This window comes from Mustela erminea, chromosome 7 (assembly GCF_009829155.1).
Source record: "Mustela erminea isolate mMusErm1 chromosome 7, mMusErm1.Pri, whole genome shotgun sequence".
Taxonomy (NCBI): Eukaryota; Metazoa; Chordata; class Mammalia; order Carnivora; family Mustelidae; genus Mustela; species Mustela erminea.
In genome coordinates, this window is record NC_045620.1 from 48,133,753 (window position 1) to 48,151,432 (window position 17,680).

Genomic DNA, 17,680 nt, shown 5'->3' on the forward strand with positions numbered 1-17,680 from the left:
CCTTTGTATTTTTCCACAGGATGCGCCTGCTCCACTCTGGGTGCCGGAACGCCTCACCAGGCTGGTGGCCGTGGAACCTGTGGAGGATGCTGGTGATGGTGATGATAGCGACGATGACTGTCCTGCAGCCAGTTCCCATGAAGGCGGAGCCGGTTCAACTGTGGTCGAGACAAGAGACTGCCCAGCCTCAAGCCCTTCTTCAAATGGCTTAGCATAGAGTGCAATCTTCTCACCCTAACTCATGTTTGTTACTGACGCTTAAAGCTTTGTGAGCTCTTTATTCTCTCACTTCCCTTCTCTGACGCATGCATGGTATGTTGTAGGAACAATTGTAGGAGTACTAGTGGTAATCATTCTTTTCATGTGCCTCTTGCCTTGTGTACTTAAAATTATATTCGCAGAAATTTATAAGGTGAGAGCTATTGTACGTAACCACCAGTTAATCACTCGCAATAGGCTCAAAGTACCACCTTGAATGCCACTCAAGTATCTCTTGACTCCGTCAGCAATTGGGTTAGTATGTCATAACAATCAGTCTCATTCCTCAAAACCTGGGCAGGCATAAGAGCCCTGATCATGTTGATGATTCTGGCTCAAGTACTCCTTCTAATATGCATCTGTGGAATTGCGCGACAACAGCGGCTATAGCAACGGGCTTTGGTCTAAGCCATGATGGCTCTGGAGGCTGGTACCTCCCCCCAAATATGGCTTAGTATGCTGGATCGGTAGCCAGAGACGGGTAAGACTGATCCCTCACCATAGCAACCTAAGACAGGGGCTCCTCGACCAGGGGGAGTACCCGATGACGGGTAAGCCTGTGTGCTGAGGATTGGCAACCTAAGACAGGCACGATCCCTGCCATATAAACAAATAAAAAAGGGGGAGCTGTGGAGAGCCATCCAGCAGATGCAAGGAGTCATGTAGACGAAAATGCCTGAAGATTGAGGAAATGAGAATGATTGGCTAGGTAGGGTATGGGTGCGCTCGTGGCTAACACATGAACAGCACCAGGAGCCAAGAGAGAAATGCATGATTACTGCTTGAGAACAATAGAGCCCTCTGTGGTTACATAAGGGTTCACGAGGAGACTGAGTGCACAGGGCAGTGACTAGATAACTGGGCTGGACCGCCTACATGTATATATTGCCAGAATTTGCTTGAGACGTCAGACGCTAATAGAAACCCTAATAAAGAAGTTTGCTCCTCATCACGTTTGCGGGTCGTTCTTGCTGGCGAGAGCGACACAAAGGTCCTGAGATAGGAGCTCATCTGGCATGTATGAAGATCAGCAAAGAGGCCATGGTGGCCACAGCATGGTATAGCATGGGGGAGAACGGTGAGGCAGAGCAAGAGGAAAGTTCAGAGAGGCACACGGGTGAAGAGGCAGATCAGTGGGGCCTCAGAGTCCATCTCCAAGGCTATTCCTCTGGGTGAAGGGGAGGCAACATCAGGTTGTAAGCAGTAGAGACACAATTTGATGTATTTTTGACAAGGATTGCTCTGGCAATCCTTACACTGGGGTAGAGGGTCACTATTATTCACAGTATCAAAACCAGTATAATATATATGAAATTACCATTTCGTATCAGGAAGAAATTTCTTATGTTGACAACAGTGTCCATCTTCCTAACTTGCTAACATATTACACCTACCCTCTTGATGGTCCCCTAGAATTTTGGTCAACATGCTATTTGTCAGTATAAAGCCCCCTTTCCCTAAGAAAATGCACAGAAGCAGAAGAGGGTGAATCCAAAAGAAGGGGTGATGAGGACCCTATGCCCAGGACTCAGAGCTCAAGCAGGAAAAGAAGGGAAGCCAGTTTGGAGGCTCCTTGCAGAGATCTAGGGAAAGCTGACAACAAGGCTGAGTGAGAGGTGCCCAGACGTGGGAGCATGGAGGACACCATCAGAGAAATCGCCTGTAGGCTGGAAGTACAGCAAAGGAGAAGGCAAGGATGCCTATGGTTTGGAGGGGAACATCATGGTGGGGTATCAGAATTCTGACTCAGACACACTGGGTTGGAGGTTGATGGTCACAGACAGGAGGGTAGAATCTGAGGTGTAAAGAGATGCAGACTGCAGATGGACTTTCAAGCCACTGGCATACAGATGATCTGTAAAGCTATGATGCTGAGTGCACAAAGAGTACTAAGGGAGCAATGTGGAGCGAGGGAAGACAAGGAGTCAACCCTGGGTGCCCCACACTAGAGGGCGGGGAGAAGAGGAGGCACCATTAGGCACCTGTGCCAGAGGTTGAGAGAAACCCTGAGACAAAAGAGAGGAAGAGGGACGCCTGTCTGATGCCACAGCAGGCTCAAGGAGTGCTCTGACTATTCAGATAGGACACAGCTGTACTCCTAAGAGCATGCATGGTGCTCATCAGCCTGGCAAAAACAACCAATGGATTCCACTACTGTTTGTCCTTCTCACTCACACCTCCTGTCTTCCTTCTATAGTACTTAGGACAGTGTTACACAAACATCTGTCTCCAGAACTGTGGCAGCCTCTGGAGTCTGACAAATGTCTTCCTCTTGACCTTGAGCCCTGCCAGCCATCTCCTGTGAGAAGACAGTATGAAACAGGAGGAAGCTGTGTGCTGGGGCCAGCTTTGCCTCAGCTCCGCTGGTTCCAACCTAAGTGGTTCTAGGCAGTGCAGTCCTTCCAAGTCCGAACTCCCACACCCATCAGGGGACCTCTGTGTTGTAAAACTGGAAAGCAGTTAAATCCACACCATGCAAGCAAGAACAGAGCCTGGGAAACAGTGGTGCTCAGTGAGCATTTTCTCCTGCCTCTCTTCTTTTGCTACTATAAATCAGAGCTCAGCAAACCAGACCAGGTGTGGCCAAGCTGGCATTCAGCTCCCTTCCTCCTCCAGGTCAGGGCCTGAATATAAAGGTGTGAAGACGCCTGCAGTCCTAAAGCTTCCTTCACAGGGCCACAGAGGCCTTGGTGACCAAGAGAAAGACTTCTGCTGACACCACCCTCCTGACATGAGTCACCCAGAGCAGAGATAACAGGAAGGCCTGGTAAACCTTACCCGGCTCTCAGGGGCCACGCGCTCACCCCAACAGAGGCCCATCTAGTCTTCAGTCTGTCAGGCCACCCACCCTCCATATGAAGCCATCTCAATGGCGCTGTACCACTTAACTCTGGGAGAGAGCTCCCTGAGTCATGTCATCCACCTGCCTCGTACCCAGCTGTGGAGGAACTGTGCCCAGCTTACCTTCTCAATGTCTACCAGTTCGGTCTCATAGATCTCCGCAATGGTGATGTGGTGCTTGGCTGCGATTGTAAACCTTCCCTGGGGTTAAAAAAAAAAAAAACAAACAAAAATACAGAGTTACGTCCTGCTTTTACCATTTTGAATGTCAATCCCTTTGGAAAGCAAAAAACAACGACAAAAGTACAACTGTAAGCCATCTCCAGGATTCCACCCCATAGCCGCTCAAGCAAGGCAGTGTCTTACCATGTCTGTGTAAATGTCGATGGCTGCATTTAAGCAGTTGATAGCCTCTGAAGCGAAGGCATTTAAGAAAAACAATGAAAAATCCATTCAGTCAAAGAGGGTTCTGGGGAGCCTATCTTCCTGGCTGTTACTAGAATGTTAAAGAGGTTGCATTTGCTGTGGACGGTGGGCAGGTGAGTTAGTAAAAATCAAGCAGAAATCACACACAAGGCCAGACCCCTCAGTATGGTCAGTTCCCAGCAGGTGTAACTGCAGCTGGCCTGGGACTGGCTCAGTACCCTCAACTTGACAGTGAAGACCCCAGCCAGGGCCAAGACTACATTAAAAAGCAGACAAAACCATGTGGGCTGTCATCAACACTGATCAGCTTTAGTTGCTAAAATATAAATGTAAAAACATTCCTCAAATGATATCATATATATATGTTATATATATATATATGGGTACATATATATGTCTTCTAGAATTTATATATATAATTCATATGAATTATATATATATAATATATATGAATTATAGAAGACAGTCCTTCATAAGGAAGATCATTTCAATAGATTTGATTCTTCATGCAGCCAAAATCAAAAGCACTTTGAAATACCTGTTCAAACAACTCAAAGTCAACATTTCATACAACATTAAAAGACGCTAATTTTTGGTGTACCGATATATGCCAAAAGGAAGAAAAAAAAATCTAGTGATACAGCTAATAAATTCTATTCATTTTCTGAAACACTGAGCCAACAAATTTCCTGTCACAAAATGGTGGTCTTTATAAGGCTGACATATGGGGGACAGCTCCAAATTTATTGCTTTTGCTTTAAAGGAGGCAGCAAAGAGAAAAGGCCTGACTGAAGCATTAGAAAGGTGCACAGATTAACAAAATTAAAAGCAACTTCCTCCCACGCTATATTAAGAAATGTGGTTTATTGTATCTTTAAAAATACAGAAAAATAACCTACCCACGATGCCACTCAAACCCACTGCTAGTATTATGATCCACTTTTCTTCCAGTGTTTTCTGGATGCATTTCTATGTGCACACCTTTCTTCATAAATTTGAGATCTCAATTCTCATGAGGTTCTTTGGTTACCATGTAGATATTGACGCTCATTGAAGAAGCTCTTAATCCAGGGACTTTATTAATGCCTGCATCATATTCTAGAATACTGATGCATTATAATTTTACCATTCTATCCGTGCTGTTCATTTAGGCCATGTCCAGTTTTTAACATGTGGAAATAGAATGTGATTAATCTTTATACAAAAGCCCTGGAAGCAGCTTCATTCTCAATTATATATTCATAATAAAAGTTGGGATTTCTCTGTTAAAATGCACTGCTAAAAGAGAAAAATGAGACTCCACAGCTACTAGTGCATGTGCTATAGGAAGAAGTTAGTACTTTTAATCACTGAGTTTATACTCTTAACTAGAAAAGAAATAATATTTGCAAAATTTTGCCACTTTAAATATACAAGTTCATTCTTTCTTCAAAACCAGTACTTTGAAAAATATTCCTCAAAAAGCCAGGTGAATATTGGGTGAATAAGTTGTTTTTACCTATCAGATATTATAATCTCCCATTAACTGGATCTTAAAATGCACTTATATTTAGGAGTGAGGGACCATTCTTTTTCTTTACTGAGTAATAATATATTCATAAAGTTAAATGGCATTTAAGAAAACAGTGCTGTCAACTAAATAGCCAGGACAAATTGAACATAATTTCTCCTCATAAAACCTCAAAATAATTATGGAAAAATCCCTAAAATTACTAAAATGTCTATCATCCCAAAGCACAAAAATTTATTTTTCCCAGGACTCCAAGGTTGAGCAGCATATCCTGTGAGAAAGGTCCCTGACATTGACCCCATGGTTCTAGTCACAGAGATGGAGGTGCATCTTACCTTGAGGGTCTGCCTTCTTGTAAGCATTGCCAGCATCCACAAAGCTGGTGGCAGAATCATGCTTGCTCTGAAGCTGCATATGGAGCTTGGCTGCCTGACAAAATGCATTTCCTGCAGCTGAAGAAGACAGGTCACTACAATTAATCACAGAGGAACAGGTGTTCCCAGGGTGGTCTGTGCTCTTAAGTACTGGACCTACTCCTGGAAAAGTTCCTTGTCACTGAAAAGCAGCATTTCAGTCAAAAGCACATGTAAATGTGGTCAAGTGCAACTCAGATATGTGTAAAGAAACCTGAACCAAGTTGAACAATGACAAAAGTATCTCTCAGCCCCAGGAAACCTCCAAGTGGCACCTGAGTAACAGGTCTCCATTTAGTACCAGAGCCAGTCCCGTTCAACTCCAGCATATATTAAACACTGACCAGGGCATCAAGCTACAGGTGTTTGAAGAAAGGTAAAACACTGAGGTCAGGAATACTTATTTGCTCATCTTTTTTCTCACAGCGCCCAATGGACTTGGCTGTCATTGTTGAAGAAAGCGCTGATGGAACCTTCTCGGACAAAGTAAGTATCTCAAAGAGTGAAAATTAGGCCCACAATTTCAAAACTCAAAGTTTCTTAAGTTATAACAAAATCTGACTGAACTTCATATGAGGTTTAACATGTTTTTTTCTCCCAGTTAGTGTGAAAACTTGCACATTCCTTGTGGGATGATGGGTGGGTTTGGTTAGGTGCGGTCCGGGTTTCTGCTGGGACAAGACATAATGTGAAAGGTTTACGCAAAGAATTTTTTCAAAAAGGTTTTGATCAGGGACTGTAAATTCTGGAGTGGCAGAAAAGAAGGAGGGAAGGAATGCCTAGCCACAGGAGTCACATGAACAAGGAATAAATGCTTGAAGGCAAGAAAAACCTCAGAACAGAGGCCACTGATAAGCCCACGCTACCTGCAGGAGGGATGAACACAGCAGGCAGGGGAGGTGAAGGCTGAAAATGCTATGGGGACAATTCTGGAAGGCTTTAATGCCTTAATGCCAGCACCAGGAACCTGGACAAGGATGAGACCCCAGTGTCATGAAGTTCTTGGCTCAGAGAGAACCACCACAGACTGGGAAGCACAAGGCCTGTGGGGTCACAGCTCAGTGAGGTCTGGAATAGGGAAGTCAGCACTTATAGGAATAGAAGGGAAAGAGATCCCTTCACTAGAAAAAACATGATGACGAACATCAGAAGACCTTTTGGTACTTAAAAAAATATTGTTAGTCATTTCAAAAATCGTGACAGACACCAAAAAAACCCATTGCTGGTATTAAGAAATAAAGCATTCAATTCCACAAAGCTTTGGCTATCATCCCTTATTCTGACTCCTCTTCCAGAGGTAACCACACAGTTCCTACTCAGGCTTCTGGACTTCCACCTGAGGGAAAAGAAAAGAATCAGTACGGACTCCCGATCCAGTCTGCCCAGGCTCAACTCTGGCTCTGGCCAGAGAAAAAGAGTGCCCAGGCAGTGTTGAAAATCTCAGACATCAGTCTGAGCAATCAGAGAGGAAGTGGTCCCCCACTGAGTGAGACTGGGGAACCCTTGCCCACCATGCTTTAACCCTTAAACTGGTGAATCATGGGGTTGGCGGTCCCACAGGAGGGGCTGCCAGGGGAGTAGGCAAGCACATGTGGTAGCAGCTAACTGAATGGCAGCTCTGATGGGCTCTGCCTCAGTAGAGTACAGTAATACCTTGGGCCTCCCAAGTAAAATGCTTCTAACAGATTGGCTCCTGTTATGCATACAATGGCCAATCTCATCAGTACATGCAAATCATTCCTTGGATTATACCTTTATACGATACAAAAGATACAAATGGTGAGACAATGCTCTTTTCTCCTCTACAGTTTTCAATATATTATAATTCAGGTGTAAGTACATTTTGAAAACATAACATATCCTTTTAAGCTAAAACTGAATCGATAAGTGAATTTTACTCAGAAAGGGCCATTCATTCAGATTCTTATATTTCTATACTGAAATGCTTTTAAAGTGTCAGCCTTAATGGGTAAATCAACACAGTTACACCCTAAGCTTATACAATATTATAGTTCATTATATCTCAATAAAGCTAGGGGAAAAAAGCAGATGGGAAAAGATTTGTGTAGAGGGCAACATCCCTACTTTAGATCATGTAGCAGGTGCAAGCCAGGACTACAGACCCAGTCCCTGTTCTAGCTGAAGGCTGGCTCCATTTTCATTACAGAAAGATCCTATCACAGAGACATAACAAGCCCCTTTTTTATAGTAGGGGACAAGTTTGATTCTCAAATCACTGTTAGAAAGAGTCATCTTTTCTCAGACCAATAAAATAATTCCACTATTTTGGAATTGATTTTGTTACGTGTAATTTCACTGGATAGAAAGCATTATGTTAAAAAGTAACAATAAATCTGTTGGAGTTTATAGAAATAACACTCTTACTGTCACATTTCTCAATGTAACCTCAATCAGCTACCACAGAGCTCCTCCCACAGTGAGAAATTCTCAACCAATGTTTAGGTAAAAAAACAAACAAACAAAAAAACAGGCTTTGTTCACTTAGATCAAGGTTCTTTTCTTCCAGGCCACGGTGGCCACACCAGTTATTCCAGCAAGCACACCTGTCTCAGCCAGGGAGGTGAGACAGGAGGAATGCAGACAGCTATTTCTTCCTTCAAGATGATTTTAAAGTTATCTGCCTGAAAAGCAAAAACAAACAAACAAACAAACAAAAAAACAAAAAAATGTATACATACCACTCCAATTTTTAGCCATCTTGAACATATTTGCAGCTCTGGTATACATTTCACAAGCCTCTTCTATTTTTGTGTTTCCTCTGAGAAAAATTTAAAAATGAGGTTAAGTTTTCCTACAGCAACCATCCACATCTCTAACTCTCCCTCCCTCAAATAATAAGCATTTAATGAGCATTTACTATGCGCCAGACAAGTAAAGAATCTTAGCTGCTTGCCCAAAGGGTACACACTTATTATTCCTGTCTTCTAAATGAGGAAACTGAGGCATACAAAAGTAAAGTAAATACCCCAAGGATGCCACAGAACTGAGACTCAAATACAGAGTCTCAGACTGAGTCTCAGACTGAGACTCAAATACAGACTCATCTCAGAGCCAGAGGTCTTTTTTTTTTTTTAAGATTTTATTTATTTATTTGACAGACGGAGATCACAAGTAGGCAGAGAAGCAGACAGAGAGAGGAGGAAGCAGGGTCCCCGCTGACCAGACAGCCCTATGTGGGGCTCCATCCCAGGACCGAGACCATGACCTGAGCCAAAGGCAGAAGCTTTAACCCACTGAGCCACCCAGGCGCCCTAGAACCAGAGTTGTTTTTTTTTTTTTTTTAATTTTTTATTTTTTTACAAACATATATTTTTATCCCCAGGGGTACAGGTCTGTGAATCGCCAGGTTTACACACTTCACAGCACTCACCAAAGCACATACCCTCCCCAATGTCCATAACTCCACCCCCCTTCTCCCAACCCCCCTCCCTCCAGCAACCCTCAGTTTGTTTTGTGAGATTAAGAGTCACTTATGGTTTGTCTCCCTCCCAATCCCATCTTGTTTCATTGATTCTTCTCCTACCCACTTAAGCCCCCATGTTGCATCACCACTTCCTCACATCAGGGAGATCATATGATAGTTGTCTTTCTCTGCTTCACTTATTTCGCTAAGCATGATACGCTCTAGAGCCAGAGTTTTTAATCAGAGTTTTCCATGTATAGAAATTGAAGTTTTAGGTCAATTGGAGAAATAAGAAGTACAATATATATTTTTTAAAGATTTTATTTATTTATTTGACAGAGAGAGAGAGAGATCACAAGTAGGCAGAGAGGCAGGCAGAGAGTGGGAAGCAGGCTCCCTGCTGAGCAGAGAGCCCTATGTGGGGCTCGATCTCAGGACCCTGAGATCATGACCTGAGCCGAAGGCAGAGGCTTAACCCACTGAGCCACCCAGGCGCCCCAAGAAGTACAATACTTGCATAAGATTAAAATTTGAAGATTAAAGACATTTTTTACCCTGTTTTTTAAGAGTTTAGCACTATGTTTATCCAGACTTTAAAAACAAACAAACGAAAAAAAACAAAAACAAAAGCCTGAAGCCATGCTTTTTGACTGCAACATTATCACCTCTGGCAGGAGACAAGCTGTTCTCCATCATGGAAGGGCCTCAGTGTTCAGACCATCAACCCATGTGGAAATGCATTTTATAACATCCTAAGAAAAATTTAAAAACTGCTGCTTGAATACATACTGTTATGGAAAGTTCTCCCCTAGGCAGCTGATTCCACTGAGGGACAGCTTTAGCTGTCAGACATGTCCTCTTACACAAAGGCAAAAATAATCCTCTGTAACTTGCACCAGAGTTTTCTAATTCAGCCTTCGTTCTTCCTAAGCTAAACGAAGACCCTTTTATAAATGATGTTTCTCTACCTTGTCTATCTATACTATAAACATAAATAACCAAAGAATGAAGATAAAACACCATATGCAGTGAAGAATTCAGAGTGGTTTAAGGACAAAAGGACTAAGAGAAAGGGGAGATCAAGGCTGACCCTTGGAGAGTGGGCACAATATGAACAACAGTGAGCACATATGCATATATCAGAAACTCAAAGAGAGTCTGAGCTCTAGCAGAGGGACATAGACAATTCTGTGTCAGTACACCTCCGGTGCAGTACACTGACTCCAGTGTGACTCACACCTTAGGCGGTAACTACTTCTCTGGGCCTCAAGTTTTTGCATGTGTAAACAGCAGATAGCAGAATATCTACTTGTGGGTCATTATAAAGATCAATGGAAATAATCCATATATAGTGGCCGCTGCAGGGCTTAACCCAGAGTCCGTACTCAATCAAGATGATTATTATAATTATGTGCAGGTACTAAGGCATAAAGACTTTTTTGGGGGCATATTTGTACAAATAAGGGACATGCCTGTCTGCTAAGGAAGGGACTTATATCTGGAATGTGTAATGAACTCTTACAACTCAATAAAAAAAAAGAAATGACTTAATAATTTAAAAAAAATAGGCAAAGGATCTGATTAGACATTTCCTCAAAGAAGATACACAAACAGCCAATAAGCACATGAAAAGTTATTCAACATCATTAGTAATCAGGGAAATGCAAATCAAAACCACAAATGATATCCCATTTCACACCTGTTAGGATGGCTAGAATCAAAAGACAGATAATAACAAATGTTAGGGAGGATGTAAAGAAATTATAACCCTCCTATACTGTTGGTACAAATGTAAAATGCTGCAGCCACATTTAGTTAGTTGCTCAAATCATACTTCCGAGGAAGTTTTTTTTTTTCTTTTTAAAAAATTTATTTGACAGAGATCACAAGTAGGCAGAGAGGCAGGCAGAGAGAGAGGAAGGAAAGCAGGCTCCCTGCTGAGCAGAGAGCCAGATGGGGCTCGATCCCAGGACCCTGGGATCATGCCCTGGGCCAAAAGCAGAGGCTTTAACCCACTGAGCCACCCAGGCGCCCCAGTTGCTCAAAAGGTTAAACGTAGAGTTACTATATGACCCAGTGGTACACACCCAAGAGAAATGAAAAGACTATGCCCATACAAAAACTTGTATACATTCACCCTAGCATTATTCATAACTGCCCAAAAGTGGGAACAACCTAAATGTCCATCAACTGATGAGAAGATAAAAAAATGTGGTATATGCACACAATGGAATATTGGACAATAAAAAGAAATGAAGTACTCTAAAGCTCTAATGCGGATAAGCCTTGAGAGCATTATGTTAAATGAAAGAAGCCATGAGCATATTATAAGATATCATTTCAGAGTAAGCAAATCTATAGAGACAGAAAACAGATTAGTGGGTTGCCTAGAGTTTGGGAGAAAAATGGGCAGGAGCAAGGAGAGTAGAGTTTCTTTTGGTGGCAATGAGAATGTTCTAAAATTGGATTATGATGGATGCACAGCTTTGTGACTATGGTAAAAACTATTGAACTGGACACTTTAAATGGATGAATTATACAGTACTTATTATATATAAAGCTGTACCACTCTCTTCCTCACCCCACACACAAAAAAAGAAAAAAAAATAAAACCTTTGGGGGCTATGTCACACAGTGAATGACAGGATGGCGACAAGCCACACCAAAAATATATTGTCAGAATTAGCAAAGCTTTCTTTCAATCACACCCTTATATATTAAAACAACAATAAAACAATTAGCTAATTACCCCAATGGAAAATTCCTAAGTTTTTTATCTTAGCCGTCCATAATTCCCTGGAGCTAGCAAAGGCTTACCACTTTCTTGTCTTATTTTTCTAAAGTGTACCAGGAATCTTACACTGTAATTATAGTTCAATCATTCTTATTAAAGGTTTCCAAATAAAACTAGCTTAATTAAAATGTACTTTACCCTATTATTTTTGGAGACAGATTCAGCTAGGAATAATAGAACGCCTACATTATGCTAGGTTTTATGCTGGATATTTCCACATATGTTATGTCATTTCCATCATTATTACAACCACAGTGAAAGATGCTAAATCCATTTGACAGAAGAGAAAATTCTATCTGCAGATGCCTGGCTCAGGTCATGATCTAGGGGTCTTGGGATTGAGCCCTGGTTTTAGGATTGAGCCCCTCGTCAGGCTCCCTGCTTAGTGGGGAGCCTGCTTCTCCTTCTTATTCTGCTTGTGCTCTCTTTCAAATAACTAAATAAAACTAAAAAAAGAAAAAACAAAACAGTATATGGAGGTCAATGGCTCACCCAAGGTCATGTGGTGGCGCTGAACCTGATGTCATGTTCAGTGATCATTATAAAAATAATGAATATATTTTTATAAAAACTAAAACACTCCCCTCTCCTAAAATAGAATCTTGAGAAGTATACTCATTTTATAAGCACTAGAAAAACTCACTTGTCATAAACAAAACATAACTTTAACAATTTATGAAGAAATGTACTTCTGAAATCATTCCAAATGCCTACTGTGTTCTATTCATGTGAAAGTTAATGTTTCTGAATTTTAAGGACAGATACTCAGAACTTATGTTCAAATAATTCAAATGGTTATTATTCAAAGCCTCCATAAGTGAGGTATAAGATCCTTGAAAAGAGAATTAAGTTCTAAGAGGGAATCTACATTATAAAGTGATATAAATATAAGTACAGGGCACTAAACTGACATTAAGAGAAGCTAAACTGAGCCATACTTAACTATTTGGGGAGATTATGCTACCAGACGTTTGAAGAAAACGCCTTCTGCACTACAAAAGGAAACTGACCAGCCCTAAGAACCACCACTGCCACCACCATCACCTCTACCACCACCATCACTATCCCACCCATGCAGCCTCAGTTGACTCCACCAACTCTCGATTCCAGGGGCAAGGCGGACTCCCTTCCCTTCTTGACACTGCTTATTCAGGAGACACTCACTGAGATCAGTGTCAGAAAACACTAAGAAAAAAAAAATGTTCTCACCCATGAAGAGATCAGAGTACCGAGGAAAAAATATTTAACTTCAGTGCTTGGAAAAGATCTGAGTGCCCATCCCACCTCCCATGTTCCACTGAAGAAACATGGTGAGAGCCCCAACATGTCCCACCAGGAGCCAGTGAACCACAGAGCTGTACCTTGAGCCCAGCCTGCAAGTCCCTCCCTCTCTTCACAATCCCACCCTGTCTGTTCCGATTCAGATGCTGGGGGGCACGGGGAGGAGAATCCAGCCTAGGAAACTACAGCCCATTATTTCAATGAACTCCCATAACATCTAAACGCAGATCAGTCATTGATTTTTTAAAAACGAATTAATCCTCAAATAATCTAAAGTCTTGATTTTTCCTCATCCTGAATAAGAACTATTTTTGGAGTACTACAAAACACTGGCAATCATAGTACATGCTCTTCTAGGACTGTGGGTGAGAAGAGGGGGGCGTTAAAGTAGCATCATGGGGACTAACAGCACACACAATGAGATGTACCCAAAAGAAAAGGAGGCAACTACTGAGGGAGAAGCAAAGTTGCTTCTAAAATCACAGAGTAGCAGAGAAGAAATATAAAAAATGACACTGACAGTGCTGTTTCGGTGTGAAAGCAGAACTAGAGACAAAATTCAACTCTATCATAATCGAAGTATCTTGAATGGATGTCAAACTACATCAGAGGACTGCAAACAGGGATAACTTTTCCGAATGCCTGGGACCCGTGGGAGAAGACCTCACCAACGAGGACAGCTCCTTACTTTCACTATCTTTGAGCAACATTACTTTAGCCCTTAGGCTGACCCTAGGGACAGAAACCAGAACAGGGCCTGGCACACAGGTCTCAGTAACAATGCTGACCATTCAGGATCTGCGTGGAAGAAATTACCCACATTACATTTTTTTGGAAGTTTTCCCATTTATCATCCAAACTAAAAAGCAAACACAAAAAGTATCCAGAAAGGAGAGAAAAATTCAAACTCTGTTTAAAATATCTCCATTAACAGAAACGCTATTTCCCTACTCACAACACTTCTGACACCAAACATGTGGGTTTTCCACATCTAATTCTCCAGTTCTCTGCAGGCACCAACTAGGTGTCTTACAATTCAATTCAACTGTGACACTACCCAGAGTCAATGAAAACCCAACATGATAAGGGGCCAGTCCCACAAGACTGCCCCTACTTCAGACAACATTCTCAAGTAATGGGTCCTCAAGGTACTCACATCTCTAACTTGGCTAAAAATGAGGAGTTCCCACAACCCCCTCCTCAAATATGATTAATTTTCAAGAACTCACAGAACTCAGGAAAACATTTTCTTAAGATCACAAACGATGTAACTCAGAAACAGCTAATGGAAGAGATGCACAGGGCAAGGTATATTGGAAGGAGTACAAGGAGCATCCATACCCTCTCCAGGGGCACCACCTCCCAATACCTCCATATGTTCACCACCGCAGAAGCTCTCTGAACCCACCATTTAGGGTTCTGGGAAGATTCTTCACTACATAGGCATGACTAATTAAATCACTGACCACTGGTGATCAATTCAATCCCCAACCCTTCTTCTCTCCTGGGAAGGTTTGGGGGTGGGGCTGAAAGTTCCAACCCTCTAACTATATGGTTGGCTCCTCTGAGGACCAGCCCTCATTCTGAAGCCACCTAGGGCCCCAACAACAGTCACCTCATTAGCAAAAACTTTAGTAATGTTGAAAGGGGTTTATTATGATACAGAAGATCCTTCTCTCACTCTTATCACTGAGGATCCCACAAGTGCTTTACAAGTTCTGTGCCAGGAACCAAGGATGAAGAACAAATATACATTTCTTATTACATCACAACATCACAGCCACTAGAGCGCTAGAACTAGGGAAATGCAAAGAAAATGTGGCTAGAGGTGGTGGCCTCCAGAAGAACTGGCTTCTGGGAGAGGCAGAGGCAGCTCCATGGAAGCTTGGTAGTGAAAGGAAAGAAAACCAGTGATAGAAATAAACTAAGAGTCCTGTGAAACGAAGGAGTATCGCAGTACCAAGAGTCACACCACACCCCTAGCACTCCTCCCTAACACTTTTCAATAAAAAAAAAAAGTCCTTAACGATATCTATGGAAGAGAGGATTTAAATTAAGAAAGAAACCTGTGAAAGCACCCAAACCCTTCATCTCCCATTACAGAAACACATGCTATTATGATCCCAAGAAAATCCAAGACACTCTAAACAGAAGAAGGCAAGCAGCAACCATACAAAGCTACCATGTAAGAATTAAGAATAAAACCTTTGCAACTGACAAAAATGTTCCCCCAAACTACCACAAAGCAGACAAAAACAATTCCATATAATTTAAAGATTATTAAACAAACATTTATAGATATGAAACTACATCACAGGCCAGAAACTTAAAACTCAGAATGCAAGAGCATGCAGGGGACCAGAATATGCCACCCCAAAATACACCACTTTGGCATAAAGATTATTTTGAGCTGGAGGAAAATGAGAATAGCAGATCCAGAAAGACACCTTCTAAGAGCTTCCCCATTTGACTAAACACAGAAATTTCTAAGAAATGAGGACTGCCATAATCCCCTCTCTTGGGAAAGTTTTATGGTCATGAAGCAGATGGAAAGTTCATACAGAAATGAGCCTGCACAAACAAACTTTACTCCTTTGTTTTCCAGTTTGCCTCCTTAGAAGACTAAAACCTTTTGTCCTGACACTTCTCTATAAATACCTCGTTCTTTGTTAGGCGCTATAAGCCCAGTTCTAATTACCCCTCTGAGTTACTCATTGCTACCTGTGTTCAATAACTACTTTTTCTTGTTAGTCTGTCTGGAGAACCTAGGAGAGTAGAGAACAAAGGTAAAGTTCTTCTTCCCTACATGTACACAAAAAATAAGACCATGAACTCCTATTTCAAATTCTAGAAGAAAAGAAAGAAAAAGACCAAGTCATCTCAGAAGTAAAGTCTTATCTAGAACATACCTATGGGGAGAACAAATTCTATTAACACTGAGGAGAAAAATGAAAACAGCCAAGAGCATGGAAGTGAAATAAGGGAAGAAAATGGATTCAAGAAAAAGTGATAGGATAAACGTAGTATCTGAAAATAGGAGTAAAACAAAAGAAAATATTGAAATAATATTTAAAAATCTAATTTCAGAAAATTTTATATAAACAAAATAAGATGTGAATCTAAATACTGAAAGGGTCCATCATGTACTAGGAAAACTGACCCAGTGAAACACATCTAGTAACACTATTAGATTTTTTTTAAAGATTTTTTAAAAAGACTTTACTAATTTATTTGACAGAGAGAGAGATCACAAGTAGGCAGAGAGGCAGGGGTGGGGGTGGGAAGCAGGCTCCCCACTGAGCAGAGAGTCGGATGTGCGGATGTGGGGCTCTATCCCAGGACCCTGAGATCATGACCTGAGCCAAAGGCAGAGGGTTAAGCCACTGAGGCACCCAGGCACCTCAAGACTATCAGATTTTATAAATCAAGAAAATCTTTAGGCTTCCAGGCAAAGTCACTTACAAAATTAAGAAAATCAGGTTAGCTTGATTTAGACTTCAGCACCAACATACAAAGCAAGACAACCTACAAAGCAAGTTGACAGGGGAACAACATTTTTGAAGAAACTCAAGGGAAGAAAAGATCACACAGTCAGCCAAGTCAACAAATAAGTACTACTGATGGAAGCAAGGACTTAAGGAATACCATATTGGCTTCCAACTATGGGGATGACTAAGGAACATCAGTGAAAAGGCTGGTGGTGGGGGCATTGAATATGTTTTACTACAGATCAAAGAGAAGAGAAAAAATGTAGAGACAGGGTAGAAAAATAAAATGGAGACATCTGTTCCAAAAAAGTACAAATAACTGAACCCTGTCCTTCCACACACATACGCTGGACAGAGGGAAAAAGTTAGAACAACCTCAGGGACTGGCACATAGGTAAAGGGTGTTTTTCACATCAAACAAATACTAAATGCCTACCAGAGCTAAGGACATTAAAAAAGATTCATAGTATAAAGGTTACCAGTAGAACAAAAATACAAAATTCCCCCCCCCAAAAAAATGCACAGAAAAGAGATCACATGGGGGTGCCTGGGTGGCTCAGTTGTTGGGTGTCTGCCTTTAGCTCAGCTTGGGTCAAGATCCCAGAGTCCTGGAGTCAAGACTGTCATCTGGCTTCCTGCTGGGCAGGGAGCCTGCTTCTCTCCCTCTCCCACTTTTTGCACATGTTCTTTCCCTTGCTCTCCTCTCTCTCTCTCTCTCTCTCTCTCTCTATCAAATAAATAAATAAATAAAATCTTAAAAAAAAAAAAAAAGAGATCACCTGAAGAAAGAAAATGAAAGCATCATACATAATCAATACAAAGACAAATATAACAAAGCAGGATGACAGATTTAAAAACCAATTATATACCAGTCATACAAACAATGTAAATGGACTGAAGGTTTTTAGATTTGCTCATAAAATAAAAGCCAAGGGTGCCTGGGTGGCTCAGTGGGTTAAGCCGCTGCCTTTGGCTCAGGTCATGATCTCAGGGTCCTGGGATCGAGTCCCGCATTGGGCTCTCTGCTCAGCAGGGAGCCTGCTTCCCTCTCTCTCTCTGCCTGCCTCTCCATCTACTTGTGATTTCTCTATGTCAAATAAATAAATAAAATCTTTAAAAAATAAAATAAAATAAAAGCCAACTCTGTGCTCAATAGGAGAGATACAATTAAAATAAAGCTATTCTGAAAAGGCTTAAGATTAAGGAGATCGTCGCAAGTATACCACATACATCTACCAACTTTAA

At 41.6% G+C, this 17,680-nt stretch overlaps 1 protein-coding gene across 2 annotated transcripts in view; it reads right to left on the reverse strand.

Annotated features, from left to right (window-relative positions):
* NAPB (NSF attachment protein beta) overlaps window positions 1-17,680 on the reverse strand; it is a 49,919-nt gene that overhangs the window by 24,588 nt on the left and 7,651 nt on the right. Inside the window, exons 2-5 of one of the 2 annotated variants that reach the window (XM_032351576.1) lie at window positions 8,148-8,227; window positions 5,371-5,487; window positions 3,466-3,512; window positions 3,223-3,300 (exon numbers count right to left, since the gene is read on the reverse strand). In XM_032351576.1, coding sequence (XP_032207467.1) covers window positions 3,223-3,300; window positions 3,466-3,512; window positions 5,371-5,487; window positions 8,148-8,227 — 322 coding nt within the window. Of the gene's footprint in view, window positions 1-3,222; window positions 3,301-3,465; window positions 3,513-5,370; window positions 5,488-8,147; window positions 8,228-17,680 lie in introns of those variants that run through there. The other variant, XM_032351577.1, reaches the window with a different exon arrangement.